The sequence below is a fragment of the Periophthalmus magnuspinnatus genome, chromosome 1, assembly GCF_009829125.3.
Source record: "Periophthalmus magnuspinnatus isolate fPerMag1 chromosome 1, fPerMag1.2.pri, whole genome shotgun sequence".
Taxonomy (NCBI): domain Eukaryota; kingdom Metazoa; phylum Chordata; class Actinopteri; order Gobiiformes; family Gobiidae; genus Periophthalmus; species Periophthalmus magnuspinnatus.
Genome location: NC_047126.1, coordinates 26,302,489 through 26,323,165, shown reverse-complemented (window position 1 = coordinate 26,323,165; position 20,677 = coordinate 26,302,489). Strand labels below are relative to the sequence as shown.

The 20,677-nt window shown below is 39.6% G+C and overlaps 2 protein-coding genes across 3 annotated transcripts; both read right to left on the bottom strand.

Moving 5' to 3' along the window:
• Positions 1–363: 363 nt before the first annotated feature.
• Positions 364–10,747, bottom strand: LOC117378992 (E3 ubiquitin-protein ligase pellino homolog 1-like). 2 transcript variants are annotated; one of them, XM_033975712.2, is made up of 7 exons: positions 10,690–10,747; positions 7,997–8,092; positions 5,319–5,448; positions 4,714–4,815; positions 4,097–4,258; positions 2,914–3,177; positions 364–2,227 (listed from the first exon to the last, which is right to left on the bottom strand). In XM_033975712.2, exons 2-7 carry the CDS (start codon positions 8,071–8,073, stop codon positions 1,625–1,627), a joined length of 1,338 nt encoding a protein of 445 aa, XP_033831603.1. In that variant the 5' UTR covers positions 8,074–8,092; positions 10,690–10,747; the 3' UTR covers positions 364–1,624. The 2 variants fall into 2 exon arrangements, with proteins under 2 accessions (XP_033831603.1, XP_033831610.1); XM_033975719.2 differs by having other exon boundaries at positions 364–961.
• Positions 10,748–13,572: 2,825 nt separating this feature from the next.
• On the bottom strand, positions 13,573–20,667 carry taf5l (TAF5-like RNA polymerase II, p300/CBP-associated factor (PCAF)-associated factor). Its single transcript, XM_033975688.2, has 7 exons — positions 20,504–20,667; positions 19,621–19,762; positions 18,870–18,974; positions 17,951–18,144; positions 17,460–17,642; positions 16,634–17,020; positions 13,573–15,260 (listed from the first exon to the last, which is right to left on the bottom strand). The coding sequence occupies exons 2-7, from the start codon at positions 19,757–19,759 to the stop codon at positions 14,463–14,465; spliced, it is 1,806 nt and encodes a 601-aa protein (XP_033831579.1). The 5' UTR covers positions 19,760–19,762; positions 20,504–20,667; the 3' UTR covers positions 13,573–14,462.
• Positions 20,668–20,677: the final 10 nt, after the last annotated feature.

Here is a 20,677-nt window from a genome sequence, read left to right as displayed (position 1 = left end):
TGTGGTACATTAAGGAGCAGATATGAATAAAGGCAAAATATTAACAAAAGGGCACTTAAATCATGAGAATACAATAGATGACTTCCCAACATTGGGAAGAGGTCAGCGGTCAAACCCTGAATTTATACCAAGGGCAGCGACCATGCCAAGAAGAAAGAAAAACACAGAAGAAGAGACTGGCGGATTAAGGCTGCATAGTAAATCAAACACCAGGTATGAGCAAAACTGTAATAAAAAAGGTCAATTTTATGTAAATATATATCTATATACCTGTTACAAGTATCAAGACAACCATAATCTTACAATATGTTGAATTGAGATGGAAACCGTGTGGAAGAGATGAGACACTTCATTATAGTGTTGTCAGTTTATTATTGCTGCCCTACACAGCAAACAAGATGAGCCCATTAGAAGGAAATCAAGGACATGAAATATAAATACCGTATATAAGAAAAAATGTTTATGACAATGTTAAACATAGTAATGCTATGCAAAACCAACACCTTCAGTTGATTACATATATCTCTGTAATTCTGATTATTCACATAAAAAATGGCTCAAATTCCATCGTCTTCTCTGTCAGCACCAATGAACAAAAGTTATTCTCTTCTTTTTTAAGTATAAAATGTAAAATGATGAACTTAAATGCAACATCTTATGCAGGGGCTCTGAAGAATGAACCACTGCCTGAGAACCACTGGCAAAGTTTACATTCATGCCAACAATCTCATCTTTATCTGATTTAATTTCTGTACTTATCAGAATATTGAAATGTCATGTCTATCCATCCATTTTCTTCTGCTTTTCTGAGGCAGGGTTGTGAAGACAGCAGTTGGGGCAGAGGTGCCCAGACTTTGCTTTCCACACACACTTCCACCAGCTCTTCTGGGGGTATCCCGAGGCATTCCCAGACTAGATCAGAGACATAGTCTCTCCTCAGCTCTACTCTGTATGTTTACAGCTGTTCAACAAGGAAAGTTATGTAAAAAATGTCAAATTAAAGAGTTATTTAAAAAGTCATTGTAGTTTGTCTCCCAAATATAACAGTTTCTCAAAAAAACAATTGGTTAAAGGGCCTATATTATGGTATTTTCTTATCAATGTTATAATGCTGTTTCCTCATCAAAAACACACACATGTTTAACACACAAATCCTGCATATTTAGGCTGAATCCTTTCCACCTAATGTTGTCATGTGGTGATACAGGAAATGCTGCACTTTGTTTTAAACTCATGAGAATGATTTGGATCATTTCAGCCCTGGAACTGCCAATCTCTTCTGAACAAACGGTGACAGGTAGCTATTAACTTGAAAACTACCAGTTCATGAAATCAGAAGGTGGAATCGAGCATTCTGAGCTTTGGTGATGTAGACAGAGTAATAATAAAGGGTTACTCAAACATGTGTGAATGAAACAAAACACAACTCCAGATATGTTTTTGAGGAGGTAACAACATTCTAACATGACTTAAAGCTCACAAGAGTCAATTTTGTGTTATAAAGGGCCTTTAACTCACACATGTCACCAGGTCTTTTTGATAATCAGATGTAAACACAGACCAAAATTAGATCCAACTATTGCGTTATCTGATTACTCAGTTGTCAAGTAAATGTACCTACTGTCTAGTATGGGGTCTGGAAAATGAGCTGTACATATGGAGTCTGAGTGTCCAGCGGCTTTAGACAGAACGGACACAAGGCCTGGAAGCCGTGCACATCCTCAGAAGCGTGCACGTGGACTGGAGCCTGCATACGAGGCATACGCACATGGCTCCAGTACTCCGCAGTTCGTTGGGAGCACACATGACCGCAGGGAGCCAAAGCATGAGTTGGCTTTTCCGAATCCACATAGAATCCACGCTCCAAACCTAACCATAATGGGACACACACACTGTTAGTCCTGCACATGGGACACTGGTTTCCCCATCGGAGGTATCCATGCACGTGGCCACAGCGCATGTAGACCCAGGGCTGCTTTGGGTCAAGTTTAAGTCCGGGTGTTTGGTCTGGTTTTAGGAAGTCTAACTGTGGAGGTCTAGAGGGAAAGGAGAGAGTGTAGTATCCCACAGGACATTGCGGCCGCTCCGAGTTCAGTTCTTGTCTGTAGGATTCGAGGAGTGCATCTGTTGGGCTGAGGGACAGACCCTCTGTGGAACGCCACAGCAGCATCACTCCACACAGATCCACTAAAGAGCCATCCACAAGGAGGTTAGACTCGCCTTTCACCTGCAGGAGGCGTACAACACAAGCAGGAATCAAACTGTTTTAGTATTAAAGGTCCTATATTATGCAAAATTGACTCCTGTGAGCTTTAAGCCACGTTAGAATGCTGTTGCCTCATCAAAAACATACCCGTTACAAGTCTACCTAAAACATTTTGTTCTCTAAAGATCAAAATGTTCCGCCCCGTGATGTCATGAAGCAGTAGTTTTCAAGTTAACAGCTCCTTTTACTTTTGTTTAGGAGAGATTCAAATGATTCCAGATATCAATTCCAGACATCCAAACGGTTCTAGAGAAGGCGTGCAGATTTTAAAAACACAGAGGAGCACTTCCTGTATTACTACGTGACATCACAAGGTGGAGTGTTTACTGTGAGAAGAATTCAGCCTAAATATGCAGGATTTGTGGAACCATTCCTCTGACCTTTGGATTGGGGGACCATTGCTCTAACCACTGGACCACTGTTGCATATGGAGTGAATGTATAATGTACAAAATTGTACAGAAACTTTGAGCATCTTAAAACACTCTATATAAGACTAATGCATTATTATTATTATTATTACCATAAAGGTTACATACTGCACTTTTTAAATAATTATTGAATTATTAAAATACTTACTTTCATTATTCAACAGCATTTCTTATGTCAAAAATACAAAATTGCATTGTAAAAAGTGTATACTCTCACCTTGGCTCCTCTCTTTTGGGCAGCTCGTGTCTCTCTCAAGGTGAAGATGTCTCCACATACAGAGACCTCCTTCCACAACCCTGGTTCAGATGATCCTCGTTCAGATGACCCTGGCTCAGATGACCCTGATTCACATGACCCTGGCTCAGATGATCTTGGTTTAGACTGAAGACCAAAACCTGGACCAGGATTCATGACCAAAACCCCATTTGTGGTGAGAGCATCCATGTGACCGTCAGCTGTTCTCCATTTCGCTGCTTTCTCCTAATAACAATAAAAAAATGCTTAAAGGCGCTGTACCTGATTTTTATTGCCTTAACCTGGGAAACAAAACTAGTTGATTTTAAATGGTTTGCAGTTTGAGGTTGTCCAAAGTTATTCCTCCCTTATCTTATGTATTTAGAGCATCCTAATTATTCACCAAGATGAGTTTATAAGCACTTTTTCTGGGGGAAAAAATCAGGTACAGGACCTCTAAAAGCAAGAATGACATGTGTATAAGACAAGAGCAGAGCCAGAGGAGCAGTTCATACTTGTTTTGTTGAGAGGGAATTGATAGACATAACAAGGGGGTAGAGTAGCCAATAATTGTACTCAAGTAAGAGTATTGTTACTTCAAAATATTATTACTCACATAGAGGTACAAAGTAGTGGTTCAAGAAATCAATCAAGCAAGAGTAACATCTGGTTTATAATTTGAAGTCAATGTAATTTGAAGGTTTAAAAACCTTAAATAATGTACAAATTTTCAAAGGACAGACACAAAAATGAGACAAACTAAATCATATCTGAGGGAGTGGTGCAAGAAACACAAATGTTTAAATCTTCATATTGTCAATATAAAGCTTTTGTCACTTTTGTCACCAACCAAAGACGCTTGAATGAGCAGCAAAACGCCTTCAATACTACAAGTTGACAAATTTAACTTCTGGCTTTTACTTTTGTCACTTGTAGACTTACTCACAGTGAGAAGAGTAACCAAAACTTTTACTTAACAAAGAGTACTGTTACTTTAATACAAATATAACTCAAGTAGAAGTAAAAGTAAGCTGAAAAGTACTCGAGTAAATATAACTGAATAAGTTTAACTGAGTACTAACCACATCTGATTGGTGTTATAAAGTCTCTGTTATAGTTTGACAATGCAAAAAAGTGATATATTTTAGTGTTTAGTGATCCGTACCCCGAGGACAATGTTGTTGGAGTCGTCAAACCCTGCTGCATAAATTCGGGCGCTGTATGGTGGCGTTCTGGAGCAGACGATTCGACAGGAGAACCTCGAAACAGCGGCAGGATCGGCACCTGTCACCACAAAGTCTATGGGCGGCTCAGTGGAACGACCGATCTGGAGAGGCAACAGAAAACTGCTACTTTTACATAATCAGAAAACTCTGATAATTAAATCGTAAAAAAGCTGATTTTTCATAGCATCAGGTGTATGGCAATTCATCAAAGCTGCACTATGTGGAGGTTTCCACTTTGGATGGAATGTTCCACAGTATTTGATAGGTTTAAACCTATCAGTCCCAATGGAGACAAGCAGGTGATACTTGTCCTGCAAATCTCAGATTACTTAGAACTACCTAAAGAAATTTTAATTGCTCTCTCATCTTATTTACTGATTCACAAGTGAGTTGAGAATGGACCAAATGCCTAATAATGTTCTTAATTACAAATTCTTTTCATAGTTTTATCATCACCTACCACCTCAATCCAGTGTGTCCCAGTTTTTAATTCTGAAAATTTGGTCACCCTAACACAGTAGTACAAAGTAGCAGTCTGGAGGTTGGGGGTTCAAACCTGGAACAGATCAGTGTTGCTGTCTGGGACATACTCCACCACCACAGTGTGTTTGTGAGTCACTTTGAAGGAGATACTGTGCTGCAGACGGCTGCTCACCACCTGCACAGACAGCAGTGAGACAAGTATCAGGTATCACATTTGCTGAAGAAATCCATATTGTATCATCCGTAGTTAAAAGTGCTTGGCTGTGTGTGGTCATGTACCTTGTAGTGTTGCCACAATACTAAAACTCAATCTTCAAGTCAAAACTCAAACTCAGTACTTAATACCGATTCTGATACCACAATAATAATTTAAAAAAACTCTTTCTTTACACAATTGCATGTTTCAACATTAAATAATACAAATATTATATAATATTAGTACTTTCTTTATATTTGTGTAATTCCTCAGTCATCCAGGTAAGTTCCATAGTGGTCCAAGGGTGTATACTAGTCTATATGTCTTCATACATCTCAAGATAATTCTCAAGCTACTCAGGAAAGGTTTATTTCTGTCCCGTGAATGTGACTTTTTTAGTATCAATACTATCTAGTCTAGTTTCGATGCTAATTTTAGTATCGATTAGTACCTGATTTCGATACTTTTGACAACCCTAGTACCTTGGCGGCCTGGGGCGTGTAGGATGGGTGCACGGTGCTCGGTCTCACTCCATTTGGCATTTCCCTTTGACGCAGAACAAACCTACTCTTCATCCGCTCCGTGTCTCCTCTTGGAAGCGAACCGTTACACCTGAAACCCAAAACATGTGCAATAGGTCAAATCTTCTAGCTGACCTGTCCTGACCAAGATTAGTGCAAGATCTGGAGATGGGTCCCACTCCTCCTGACAGGCTTAACCCAGAGACACTGAAGGATGGGTCAAATGCAGAATTAATAAAGTACACCTTAAGTGATCTTTGAGGAAAAAAAGTTAAGAAGAAAAGTACACAAATACATAAAGTAGTGCTGAGTTCTGAAACAGAATCCCTCTACCTATGTCATCAACACGGAAAACTCCATCTTTTATTAGTACACTCATTACTAGCAAAAGACGAAGTTAAAATCTGTCAACTGGACAAAAAAGTTGTAGGAATGAAAACGTTTCATGGCTCATCCAAGCCACTTCTTCAGTTCTGGTCAGATTGCTGATGGACACTGCCTTATCTATCTGAGGGGAGGGGCTAACTACACTGAAACTGTAAACATCTATTGTCTCCAGTTTCAGCTGAAACTACCCTATTCAGCCCTTAATGACCCTGCTATTGTTAACATTGTTCTGGGTCTGAGGATGGGGTTATAGATGGGGGAGAGGTTATGTCTCAGGCCCCCATTCCTGTTTAAGGAAGGATTCTCTTTCCTAACAAAAAGCTTCTTTAACTCCTCTCTCAAACCATTTCTTTTCTCTGGCTCTATCATGATGCCTGCATTTTCTGTCTCCCTGTGTGCTCTCCCCCTCCCCTACCTGTCTGAATCCGGAGCTGGGCGGAGTTCGTACTCCTCCCGTGCGCACCTGGAGCGCCTTAGCGCAATCATCACCACCTGCTGTCGAGTATATGAGGGCTCGGCAAAAGACACTCGGAGCCAGACCGTCCGCATGTAAACGTGAATGTTCCTGCTCAAGTTTGTATCTTGTTACCTGCCTACTTGTGTCTTACCGGATTTTGCTGCTTCCCAGATTCCTGCTCTCTCGCTCGTTGCTGCTACTGAGCCTGCGCTCCAGCTCCGGTACAGTCCATTCCTTGTCTTCGCCTCCTGTTCTGTCTTGGCTTGCTTCCCGTCTCCTACCCTGGCTCCCGCTCTTTGGATTACTCCTGCTCGACCCTCCCTGGTCTCGTCTCCGGTCCTGTCTTGCTCCGGCCCTGGTTGTCTCCGTGTCCACTCTGGACTACCCCCGCTTAGCTTGCTCTGGTCCTGTGCCTGATCCTGTCCTCGTCCGGTCCTGGTTTTCCCCGTTCCTGCTCACCACTCCGCCCGCCTGGTTTGCCTCCCGTGTGTTTGATGAACTATTCTTGTTATTTCACAAAACTGTAAATAAACACTGTAAAATTGCCACGAGCCTGCATTCCTTGGTATGCTCCTGCACCTGCCGTTACGACAGGCTCACTGTACCTCACTGTCTTCATGAGCGATTAGTGGCTTTGAGATTGAGATGTTTGGTGGACTGGGGTCCAGAGGAGCTCTCACGCCGGTGTCGGTACATTCTCTTATGGAGTAGCTGTTTAGTTTCTCCAATGTAACGCTCACTGCACTCTTCATCACACTGAATGGAGTAGACAACTACTATTACTTTGTTTGTGGCTCTGAAGTTTTTCAGACACACCTGTGGACCTTCAATAGATCTAAGAAAACTAAAAAACAGGACAACAGGGATTCTGAAACCAGAAGGAAAAGGTGTTACCATTCCTTACACAGCGGGTGTGTCTGAAAAACTTCAGAGAATGTTCAGACAGTATGAGATTCCTGCCTTTTTCAAACCTACAAACACTTTAAGACAAACTGGTTCACCCAAAGGACAAAACCCCGAACCATAAACAAAGTAATGTAGTCTACTCCATTCAGTGTAGTGAAGAGTGCAGTGAGCGTTACATTGGAGAAACTAAACCGCTACTCCATAAGAGGATGTACCAACACCAGCGTGAGAGCTCCTCTGGACCCCAGTCCACCATACATCTCCATCTCAAAGACACTAACCGCTCCTTTGAAGATAGTGAGGTACAGATCTTAGTCAGAGAAAAGAAATGGTTTTAGAGGGGAGTTTAAGAAGCTATTTTTGTTAGGAAAGAGAATCTTTCCTTAAACAGGAATGAGGCCCTAGACATAACGTCTCCCCCATCTATAACTTCATCCTCAGACCCAGAACAATGGGGTAGTTTCAGCTGAAACTGGAGACAATAGGTGTTTACAGTTTCAGTGTAGTTAGCTTCTCCCTTCAGATAGATATAAGGCAGTGTCCACCAGCAATCTGACCAGAACTGAAGAAGTGGCTTGGATGAGCCGTGAAATGTCTTCACTCCTACAACGATTTGTCCAGTTGACAGATTTTAACTATGGATCAGACCTGGACAACTGAGGGTTTACATAGATCTACTCATTACTATTACTCAATTTTGGACAAGTTTTGGCCCTTGGTAACCTTATGGTTGCTAAGTAACAGTTATGGAATTATCTCTACATATGTCATATTTGCTTTTTTATTTACTTACTTTGCTCACATCCAAGTAAGTAACTTTATAAACTTCAAACTGCCCACTCTTCACCCCCTTTCACACATGTCATGCTTTGTGAAAATTTAGACTCACCCAAGTACAAAGAGCTGTCCATAAATGACCGGATCTGGACCAGGATCAGTTCTGGAGTCTGGGCTGGATGAAGACATGACGGGATTTGGAGACCACCTACAAAATTGAAGACGTTGAACTTTGTGACAGTTTTTGGTTCATGTAGATAGGCCCAGTAATTACAGAGATTAACCATAAACCAGTTCAACAAATCTACAATCTGGCAGTTAAACAACAATTTGCACCATATTCTTGACCTGTCTTCCAGCTCAGTTTTCAAAGGCCTATATTACGCTATTTTCTGATCCATGATATAATTTTGTTTCTTGGAACTGGAGTTCTGTTTTGTTTTATTTACACATATTTAATGCACAAGCCCTGCATATTTAGAGTTTGTGTAGAACAGAGTGTTTGAAACAGAAAACACTGTTCCACCATGTGATGTCATTAAGTGGTAACGCAGGAAGTGCTCCACTGTGTTTTTTGTCAGGACTCCTTAAAATCTTGGCATTTTGTCCAGGGGTGGGACTAATTGCAACCACGTCAACCCACTTTTTCCTATTCACCTGTGCTGCTGTTGCCAGGTCCAAAGAACTGACTTTTTGAAAGCGAATTTAGCCCTAAAATTATAACAAACCACATCCAGCTTTTCTTTCACTTTCAATTTATACATCTGAGTGGCACCATTTCCACCTAAACACAGTTATGCCAAACAACAGTCACTTCGTGGTAGTGGTTATGCTTGCAAATGTTGATTTTTAACAATATATTTTTTTCATAATCAGGTTAAGGTTAGAGCTAGGGTTACATTTAGGACCAGGTAAGTTTAGGGTTTGGGACAAGTCTGCTAACTGAGTCTTGGCAAAATTGAGCTATAATATTTAGACAAACAAAAAAGATTAATAAATAAATGTATTAGTTAACTGTATTTAAAAAAAACAACAACAGTTAAATCGCTTAAGCTTAATATTTGCAGTAATTACAATACAGCACACAGCAGTTAGCTTTGACTTTGACATGAGACACTAAGCCCCATCTCCAGAGGATATGCTGAGAATTTAGAGAATGTCTGTTTCTAAGCTCCACACACCTTCACTATAATCACTTTGATCATTTCAGCCCTGGAATTGCCGATCTCTACTGAACTAAAGGTAAAAGGTAGCTATTAACACTTCATGACATCACAAGGTAGAACAGAGCATTTTGAGGAAAACTGTTATATGACTGCATCGTGCGTAAAACTGCATAACTCATGGCTCCTTGCTGTTTAATGCTTACTTGCAATTCCTCAACTATTACTACAGTTATGTCCTTTGGCAAAACACTCAACCCTTCTTGTCCATCACTCATGGAGGTCAGGGAGAGGATAGTGAGCTGCATGAAGTAAAAATAAAGACAGACTTCTCCTTGTCCTCCCTTGAATGTGTTACAAACAGCCAGTTGCGATGATCTGGAGTGACTCATATGAGAGAGACAGGGACATTGTTCTGGACACTTAACATTAAAAGCCCTGTTTCCATTTCTGACTCAATCCTGAACCATGAGTGAGGACCATACAAGTTTGAACTGTTAACATAGCGCTGTAGCAGGGTTTAGCTGCATAAAACTGAACACAACAAAGAACATGTCAATTAAATGCTAATCAGGTATTTAACAATTCTGAAGGTGGAAGGTGAAAGAGCCATTACACAAAAGGGGAATAAGGCCCACAATGATGTTAGGAAGTAAGCAGAGCATGTCAGCTTCACTCTAAAACTCCTCCCTTTGGGGCTGGACTTAATAAACTCAGTGTAGGATAAAATACCCAGTGCTTCATGCCAGTTCCATCAGATTGAAAATGGCTTTTTGTTGGGAGCTGAAATGTCTTGATCACAAAAAAACACTCTCCAGATGACTGCTGTTGAAACTGTCTTTACATAGGGCTGTAACCAGTAATCATTGAAATTGTGACAGGTCAACTACTATATTGTTGACTGTTAATAATTAATTGTTATCTGGAGTAATAACAGTTTGCAATGGTGGAACGTAACGAAGTACAAGTAGTAAAGTACTGTTCTAAAATTTACAATTAAAACTAGCTAGTAAAATATATTAATTCAGTATGTTTCAAATATTTACTAAAATCAGTACATCTGAAGCCTTATAAGACCTCAAAATCTGCACAAAATACTTTAAAAATGTATACATTTTTCAAGATGAACTTTAATACTTTCACTTAAGGTCCACCACTGACAGTTTGTAAGGCATGCAAATTGTTTTTTTAGAGGTGGTTTTGTCCTAGTTTTTGTTCTGGTTTAGTTCTGCCTTTGTCCTGGTTTACCCCTGGTTTGCACATAGACCACAGGACTAAACTGGGAACTAAACCCCCAGGACTAGAACAGAACCAAACCAAGTCTAAATCAGGACTAAATTAGGCTCAAACCAGGATTTGATTTGGTCCTGGTGTGGTCCCAGTTTCTTCTGGTGTACTCCTACTTTAGTCCCATTTTAGTCTACTATAACCCAGTTTAGTTCTGGTTTAGTCCTGGTTTATTCCTGGCTTAATACTGGTATCAGCAACATGAAGCAAGAAAATGCATCTCTCCAAATCTTCAAAACTGAGCTATGTTCTTGCATTGGTTGTAATCTTTTCATTTTGTAGAACTTTTTAGTCAATTAAAGTAACTCTTGAATTTTTAAAAACTAGTTTGAACTTAATAAAATGTATTACTCACTGAGAGGGCAGCTGGTGAAACACCCGTTTGAACAAAGAGTGATAAACAGAGTGATAAGTGTCACTGTAAAACTGGTCCAACTAAACAGAAAAGCACTTCCTGCTTTCTGAGAGCTCTGGACTTTCAAAATAAAGCACATTCAAGTAAAAACTCCGTTTCAACTCACTGGTCACAATTGTGACCACCAAAAAATGATGTAGCTCTAAATTTACTATTGTGTGTATTTTCAATGTATTTTCAGTATTTCTGAAAGAATAAAGGATTAGGATGAAATGTGTGCAATATCACATTGTGTCAATTGTCACAAGACCGAAGAAGGTCATGTAAAAGTTACACCTTGAAGTTACATCTAAAGGAGAAGATGACACCCAGAATCTTCTCAAATAAAAGTAGTAAAGTTTAACCCAGGACTATGATTTTTTTGGTACTCCTCATGTTAAGAGTCTCTAGTAATGATAAATGCATTTGCAATTACTTCACTTTATTTTGGTCTGAGTGGACCTGAGTAGGATGAAAAACATGTTGGTGAGATAGAATGTTGTACCATGTTATAGGGCAATATTTATAGTGCAAACATATCTCTTTACATATAATAAATGTGTTGTGGCTTATCAGCTGTTTGGATTCCTTTATATTCACCACATCCATCCAGATGATGGAACTAAGTAATCGTTCTTAAAAACATTAGACCTTGGGTTCCTCATTGTAATTGACTGGCCTGATATAGAAACTGAGGGGGAGGTGTTCAACAGGTTTTTCAATACACCACACTGACCTGGTGGAGTCAGCTAAGGACACTGATAATGTCATGTACTTTTTGACAATTTTCATGAAAAATAATACTTCATGGAAAAGTACAGCAAATAGCACATGATTGGGCATTAATGGGTTAAGGAAGATTATGTTTAATTGGATGGATGCAAATGTGGGTATTACTCAGCTACATTCACTGAGTTACATTTACTTGAGTAACTTTTTAAACAAGTTGTATTTTTCTACATTTCTAGTATCATACTTTTACTAATAGTGGAATAATATTTTTATTGAAATAGAAGTACTCTACTTGAGTAAAAGTTGTAGTTCTTCTTCCCACTGTGAGTAAATCTACAAATGACAAAAGCTTTACCTTGACAGTAAGAGGTGATTTGAACATTTGTGTTTCTTGCACTGCTCTTTCAGATATGATTTAGTTTGTCTCATTTTTGTGTCTATCCTTTGAAAATACCAGATTTTGTGGATTTGTCCTTCAAATTACATTAACTTCAAATTATGAATCAGATGTTGCATCCCGACAGTTAAGTTTTAAATTACGCCGACTTGAGTAGTAGGCTACTTTTCCCAAGTACTTGGACCACTACTTTGTACCTCTACATGAGTGATATAATTGTGAAGTAATGTTACTCTTACGTTTTCTTGTAGATTTTGTAAATGGTCTGGTTTGAGGCTGTTATTTTGAAAAGCAACACATTAAATTATAACTGCTTGATTGGAATTTTCCCTAATGTGTTAAAGAAGATTATGCTCCTTCAGTGGCGGATGGTAGCGCCCATGGGCTCCAGAGCAGACTTTTACAATGGGCTCTAAGAAAATTCAGACAGATTTGTCCTAAATAACACGTGTTATGCCACAAATTCATGAAAACAGTTGTAGTGTTTTGTTTTGTTTTTTTTAATCATTGTTTGCTGTTTATTTAAATAACTGAAGCTCATTTTATGCAAACGTATCACAGAGAGGAATGACCAAGGCTCAGATTTGTTTAAAATGGTTCAAACTGAGAGCGGGAGTGTGTTTGCCCATTACAATTATCCTTAATCTAAATAAAACGTTGCACTATGACATTATTATGATGCCCAATATGTTTTTTTCAGCACTGGTGTTGACAAACCAAAACATACAATTAGAACAGATAGAGATTCGGTTCTTTTTAAAATGAGACCGAGAAAAGACTTGTTCACGAATGTCACATCACTATGGTCTGTTTAGAAACTAGGGGCCATGTCCTGGTCACGCATCTGGTATTTCACTGACGTCACTGCGCTTCTGCTCATTTTTGTTTCGTTTTAGCTGCTGTAAAAACCTGCACGTCAGTCATAGTTTTAGTTATCAGCGATTAATTTTATTTTCATTTTCGTTTGCAAAATTACGACAAAATATGTTAATCATCGAAAATCAGATAGAGCCAACTAAAACTAGTAGCCTACCGAAACTAGATACTCATTTAAGAAGGTATCGATAGGTCTGCTAAAAACTGTCACATTCACAGGACAGAAATTAATCTTTCCTGAATAGCTTTAGAATGATGTTGAGCTGTATCAGAACAAGTATAAGACACATAGACTAGTATACACCCATGAACCTACTGGACGACGAGGGATTACACAGATATAAGGCCACATGGTAAAAGAAAGTACTGCGATTTAGGTCGTTTTCACACTGCCATTAGATAGGTCGACGTAAAAAAGATTATTAGCATAATTATCACTGTGCTAATATACTGTATAGCCACAGGTGGAAGCAAAGATCACCGTGTACGGCACCAGGAGGTGACATATTCTGTTGTCTAAATAAAGTGAAATAGTTTGAAATTTTAGTATCATGACAACACTAGTCTGGCATTTAACCAATCTGTTTTACATTGATTCAATTACATGTGTTTTTGTGCAATACTGGAATTTCCCCACTGTGGGACTAATAAAGGCATAGCTTATCTTATTTTTATTGCTGAAATACCTTAAAATGCATGCATTTTTACTGTAACATGGCCAGTGTAGTTTTATGTAGTTTAAGTTTAATGCAAAACAAAAAAAAAAGTTATATATTGCACCTTTAATGCACTTTAGTAGAGTTGTGAACACAAGAGATATATTTTTATTTATTTTATTTAAACTGCCATAACAAAATTGTACAAACTATGAGATTATTGTTTTTATTTTTTTTTACTTGGAAGAAAAACAGAAATGGACTTTGACTAACAACAGTCCCATTTTTTTTGGAGCAGAGGATGCAGAGAGGGTCAGATGGAGAAGAGGATGCAGAGGAGAGGGTCAGGTTGAACCTTGGGATTAGACAGATATGTGAATTGTGTTTTAATAGTTGCTGTGGACAAGTCTTGGAGGAGGCTGCTCTTTGGTACTTGGTAAATGGTTTTACAGTGTTTTGTACATGACTCTATGAAGCACAATTGCAGTTTATTTGGCACAATAGATCTGATACTATCCAGCTGAACCAGCTTTAAAGATGGTAAATGATTTTCATGGAACGTACACTTGGTACTCTCTTGGTCTGAACTGTGCTGAGCATATACTTTTACTTAACACTGGATTTCCCTTCAATACTTCACATATTGACTGGTCTCTGTGACAGTCTGTAAAGATGGTGACTATGATGGAGTTTTGTTTTGTTTCATTCACACTTGTTAAACATTCCTGCACATTTCTTTTTCCTATTTACAAGCTTTTCTCTGAAACAGAAAACATTCTGTTCCTGATTCTAGTGAAGGTGTGGACAGTGGAGCACTTCCTTGTGGGCTGAGTGCTTACAGCCAATTTTATAGGGTCCAGGAGAGATTGATTGCACAAAATGTGCATTGATGACATCTTAATCCTCTTCAGGCATGTTTTTGATGAGGGAACAACATTATAACATGGTAGAAAGCTCTAAAAAGTAAATTGTGTATAATACCTTCTCTTTAATATAAATTTTTTCATCTATGGGAAAGGTCACTGTTGAGCACCATTACCTACTCCTCCTCCACATCCATTTTTGTCATAACTTTATTGTTCTGATTTCTCTGGCGCAGTCCCAGTCACCAGCAACAGGTTACAGGCCATAAACTGCACATTGAGAACATTACTGGTGTTTCCTGTGTAGAGTCCCACCATCTCACTGGACGATCCGTCTGGAGGAGCGACGCCGTGAGAATTTCTGATATCCCAAATGCGGACTGAATTATCCATGGATGAAGACGCGACCAGGCTGCTATCTGGACTAAATGACAAGCTAGTGACACTATCAGTGTGCCCGCGCAAGTCTTTGAACAGAGTTCCAGAAGCGAGATCCCACAACTTTACTCTCTGGTCTTCCCCAGCAGACGCCAAGTATTTCCCATTTGGAGAAAACGCCAGAGCCAAAACCGGACCGCGATGTCCTGTGAATAGGCGCACACTCGCTGCCTGCTGGGTACTCCACAAGCGAACAGTTTTATCGGTCGAGCCTGTGCCAATGTAGTTGGAATTGGGGTGGAATTTGACACAGTCTACGTCAGCCAAGTGTCCAGCATAGATTCGTAAAGGGTAAGTACGTGAAAATGTCCAGAGTCTCGCAGTGCGGTCGTGAGATGCACTAGCGAAGTATAAGCTGGAGGGGCTGATGTCCAAGTCCCAAACAGGATAGCAGTGTCCACGGTACAGGGCGGTGTTAGTGAAGCTCGAGAGATCCCAGTATCGGAGCGTGGAGTCCTCAGAGCAGGAAAGAAGCCCGGAGCTGTCGGACATGAAGCAGGTGCGATAGACCGGGCCACTGTGAGCATGCAGAGTTTGAATCTCACTGCCACTGATGTCCTCCTCATCAATCTGAGAAAGAAAGAGCAAGAGAGGGGAGATATTTTAGAGAGGGGGTATTTTACTTAACTGCGGTTTTATTTTGAAATTCTATATTTGCCAAAAACAATGCATTAACATATTTTATAAGTTTCACTTTCATTTTTGACAGTCTGAGTCCCCTCTCCCTTTTTGGACAATTGTTGTGTGGAAGTGTGGATGACATAGGCTTGTGGGCAGACCATTACACAGAATCTTACAGCCAACTGTAAGAAGGGTTCAAATATGGCCCAAGAGAGATTGCTCAAATACTCAAACATGCACAGATAACAAAAAACTGTTTAGACATGTTTTTGATTAGGGAACAACATCATAGTGGCAAAATCAAAAAATGTTTTAGCTTTCTACCGTGCTATAGAGGTTTTTATTGTTTGGAGATAAGCAGGCACCTAGGCCAAGTAACGCAGGTCAGATTTGTGGACAGTTGATCACACTCACAAAGACTGCAGAATTTAGGAAAATGTCCAATTGAACAAAAAACTGAAATCTGAACTAATACAAGAATCACATTTCAGAACATGTTTGTACAGATCTAAACTACAGGGTTAGCAGATTTTATGCAGAATAAGACAGGAGATTTTGTTGTTTGTTGGGGGAAATAGTTGAGCTTAAAAAATGTCAACCTTTGCGATTTGCCAATTGCGTCCATTCAAAATGCAATTTTCATGCAATTGTGGTAAATCTCGCAACACTCTGAAGATGGCAGGTCATCTATATGATTCCATGGAAATATAAAGTTTAAACCATAATCGATCTTCATGGAGACAAGAGTCAGGTTTGTGGAAATGCAAGCCCACTCACAGCATAGACTGTATATATAAATGAACATAACTAACCTGCTAAGCACTGCATTACAAGTAGAAAGTAAGCATGGATGCGGTTCTGGCTCCATCAACTCTTACTACAATTCGTTTTCTATTGAAAAAATGTCGCCCCTCTGTAACTGCTGCTCTCTGGCTTGTCATTTTGGTCTTAAAATGTCAGTTTTAATCCACTCTACATAATCATGGGGGTTTTATTTAGCCATTTTATCCGTAAATAAAGATATGAATATTACTAACAGACCAATGAGCTGCCCTTTTTCGCCAATGTTGCCCTCGCTAGCGGGTTTGACTGACAGTTTTGCCAACAGCCCGCTCCCTGCGTTACCTTCAACAGGCTCACTAATGATTGTTCGCGGTCCGAATCCAAATATGGAAATGAATTCCAGATTACCTGCTATAACTGCTAGCATCGATGAGCTTCATTTGGCTGGAGCCGAACGCTCCCTTATGCTAATCCATTTCTTTATACAGTCTATGATCGCAACTAGGTCTAAACCTCATCAAATCTGGCAGCACCCTCACCTGTTCCTCAAGTACATCGCAGGCCAGTCTGATGTGCGATACGTCAACCTGGTGCGGTTTTGCTTTCAGTTTTCGCGCTCTGAGACTCCAGAGCTTCACTACAGAGCTGTCGAATCCCGCCGCAAGGAGCCGACTGTCGGGCGACACCTCTGCTGTGTTCAACAGTGCCTCTGTGTGGTGGAAGGAGTAAAAGCAGACAGTGGTGAGGGAGGGGGGGCCTTCCCGAACCTTCTTGATCACATCCTGAAGAGCATCTAAAGCGGCTTCATTTTGGGGGATTTCTGCAGGCACTTCCATGCCTTCCACACCTCCCTCTGCTCCATCCACTCCTGCCCAGGACGAGAGGGCATTTGGGGCAGAGGCAGCAGCACCCGGGGCCCCGTACAGCTGGAGGAGAAAGAAATCAGATGAGTGAATTAACATTCATGAAAAGTTTGACTACTCATTTCACCAAAACATCATTATATTTAAGTTTTCACTAAAATCTTTTCTTTTTTAAAATCTCTTTTTTTAATTCCGGTTTGTTTGTAATTTTACTTTGTGTTTGGACACAAACAGCAGATATGACATACCTAGAGGTAATTCTAGAGATTCTGGCCAATATTTACACTTTTTAGCACATCAGCTACTCATAAAACGGGTGGAATTAGTACAGGAGTCACAGGGCATTCATTCAGGCTTAGAACCTCATATTGCTTTATAAAAAGTAGATTTCTAAAACTTTCAATAAAAAGCACTACTTATTATTGTTTGGCCAAGAAAAGTTAGTCTCATGGCCATATTCCTTAAGAATATTGTCTAACCATTTATTTCCATGCTCTCTCACCTGGTAGTCTGTGCGAGGGGCCGTGGTCACCTCCAGCTGCAGTTGTGTACTGAGTGCTCTGCAGAGGGCGCCGTTGTCTTCGCTCTGCAGGTATCGGAGCAGGTATCCGTACGCTGGCTCACTCAGACGAACCACAAACTTATTCTCCAGAAAAGCACTGAGTTTGGAGCTTGCACTGATGTCCTGCAGGTGGTAGGAACCATGATGATAAGCATGAAAATATTCATGTTTGCTTTTGATATTGTTATAGGAAATAATAAGAAAAGCACTGAAAATGTATTGATACTTTGCAGCTACAGCTGGGCGATATGTAATGTATAATTTGTCCCAAAATTACTACGTGATTCTGACAAATGCTACATGTATCACTGATTAAGAAAATGTGATGTAAGCAATGTCTTGAATACATGAGAATAAAAATGAGACAATCTGTAGTAACAATTTTGGCCTATAGTATGTTGTGATGTCATCTCAAACCCAGCAGTATTGACCTGTGAGGAAAGGACATGTCTGAGCTGCTCCACAATAGCCCTCTGTTCTGGCTCCTGGAGGAACAGTGCGTGGAAGCGGCCGTAGAAACTGTCGACCGCAGACTTAAGTCCAGATCGAATCATGTCCAGATGCAGGTATACAAAGAGTGGGAAAAGGACCGAGCTCACCTCCTGTGCCCACGGGAGCTCTGTCTCTGAGGAGCAGACAGATCACATCAAACTATATTTCAAATTATAATTAGTACATGACAGGCTAGAATCGTGTTGTCACGATACTAAAATTACTAACATGATTTTGATACTAAGGAGTCAATACTCTATACTGATTCCAATACCAGGATGATAATAAAAAAACACTCTTTAGACAAAAGAATATGATTAAAACATAGTACTTTATTGTATATTACCATCTGGCTTTATATCTGTGTAATCCCTCAGTTGTCCAGGTAGGTTCCATAGTGTCTAGCCTATGTGTCTTATACTTATTCTGATATAGCTCAAGGTCATTCTAAAGCTATTAAAGAAAGGTTCATTTCTGTCCTTACTTCAAAAGAGGTCAATTTTGGTTTTCCAATATTACCAGTGTGATTTTTACAAATACCTTCTGCATCATGTGAAGGAAGAAGGCATCCGAAACATGTCAAGGTATTTGTAAACAACACACTGGTCTGTTAAAAAGACTCTTTATTTGGTCATTTCCTGTGAATGCGACTTTTTTTTTGGTCACATTCTAGATGCTTATTAAAAACTAGATACTTATTTGATACCTGCTCAAATAAGTATCTAGTTTTGATACTAGTTTTAGTATCAATTAGTATCTAATTTTTGATACTTTCAACTGCCCTACTTGTAATGTTAAGATGCTCGTTTTACTTTTTTTAAAAGGTCCATGGCTGTGTATCAAAACTTAGTCCTTTACCTGAGAGGAAAGAGTGAAGTCTAGAGAACTGTGCCTCGTACTGCTGAGGGTCAGATTGACAGGGAGCTGCAGACACGATGTTTGCACAACCTGACTCTGTCTGCACTGGAGAGAGAGAGAAAGTGCATTAGCAACACCTACCATCTTATTCATTCTGAATTAATTCTGCTTGAACACTAAACAGCACCCACTGAACCGTCATTAATGTATTTGCTCCCAATGCTTTGATGGGGGCAAATGCTTCATCTATGTTCTAGACTGAATATCACTACAACAATATGACAAATAATTCAAATCACAATTTTCTTGCAGCCAGATCACGATTTGATCACAATGATGTAAACTTAGCATGTTAATATTGCCTTTAAAATGGTACTTAAGTCCTCCTGAGAATTCACACCTCTTTGATCGTTTAAATCTACCTGTCACTGAGAGCTGTACAGAGGTTGGCCAGCAGGAGGAGAGGCTGAGGAAACTCCCTTAATTTGAGTTAAAGTAAACATAGAAGCACTAAATCACAATATGACGATTTTGCTGAAATAGTAATTCGTCACAGGGATGAGACCACAATTAAATTTTTATCACCATCAACCCTATCAACCCTAATTGCTAGTTCATCAATTGTGTCGTTTCCAGCACATGTTCTGTGTTATATAGTTCACATGAGTCACTCATTTAATTAAATTTTTAATCACAGCTCTACTTTGTTAGTAAAAAAAAAAAAATTGAATAAGTGCATTTCCATAGTTACCTGTGATGCTGGCTGCCATTTCCTCTGGCGTTTGGCAGAGTTTGGCTGTTTTCAGTGAGCTGTCGGTGTCCACATACTGTCTTCTCTTTAAGTACTGCGCCACAGCGTATTGAATCTGCTCCGTACGCACGCGCTTCATCACCTCAACACACAAACCAGGACAAGTTTTATTAGAATATTCTTAACATTATATTTTCTAGAGTATTTTCTATTTGGTCTGGCTGCAATTAGCAGTCTACTCGGGTTGTCAAAAGTATTGAAAATCAAATACTAATCAATACAAAAATTAGTATGGAAACTAGATATTGTGCATTGATTCATTTACAAATCCATTGAAAAACAATCATTCTTACTGTGAGTAGGGTTGCTACTCCACAGATCTGACCTGTAACTCGACTTGGTGGCGTTGCAAGCTCGTCTTTATATAAATGGTTAAGTTTAACACCTTATTGTGGAACATTCCAGGCAAAGAAATACCATCCCCATGGAAACAAGCAGGTGGCAGACCTTTCATCAGAGAAGTTGCATAGCGCACTTTTAAATCTGAATTGGGTCCAAATATAGTAACCAAATGGTCAAGGTAGATTTACTTAATTACTTGTTATTATAGGTAAAGGCATTTAAAAAGCATTTCTTCAGTTTTGAGCATCATATCAATCTGTGCAAAACATTTTAAGGGAGGGAACTATCTTTTCAGTTTCCTGATTATTATTCTAACATAAACCAGACATTTCAAAACAAAATACATACATTTGATTATAATAGTCAGGGGCATTTTGTAAGTGAGCTAAAAAGCGACTAAATTCATTCTCTGGGGCCCGATGTCAACTTTCCGCGGGATGTTCAAGCTTTGACACTCCGCTGTTTATAAATCGGAACTTACTGCATTTCGCGTTTCTCCTCTTCACTCTCGAATATATTTCACTGTTATAGTTTGGGTTTTCGGGGTTAAATCAGACTGTTTTACGGGATAATGCATGCTGCTCCATATCTTCTCTGATGCTATATGCTAAGATGCTAAGGATCGACTGAGTTTCCTGGTGCGACTTTTTGAGCT

Bases quoted from the DNA above. Each gene is read 5' to 3' on its own strand.
- LOC117378992 (XM_033975712.2), bottom strand. From the start codon at position 8,073: ATGTCTTCATCCAGCCCAGACTCCAGAACTGATCCTGGTCCAGATCCG. The intron at 4,816-5,318 runs GTACTAGGGTTG...CTGTCTGTGCAG, and splicing joins ACACGCCCCAGGCCGCCAAG to GTGGTGAGCAGCCGTCTGCA. The intron at 4,259-4,713 runs GTTTGAACCCCC...TTGCCTCTCCAG, and splicing joins GCAACACTGATCTGTTCCAG to ATCGGTCGTTCCACTGAGCC.
- taf5l (XM_033975688.2), bottom strand. From the start codon at position 19,759: ATGAAGCGCGTGCGTACGGAGCAGATTCAATACGCTGTGGCGCAGTAC. The intron at 18,145-18,869 runs GTAAAGGACTAA...TCTGCTCCTCAG, and splicing joins ACTTCACTCTTTCCTCTCAG to AGACAGAGCTCCCGTGGGCA. The intron at 15,261-16,633 runs GTGAGGGTGCTG...TTTCTTTCTCAG, and splicing joins GCGATGTACTTGAGGAACAG to ATTGATGAGGAGGACATCAG.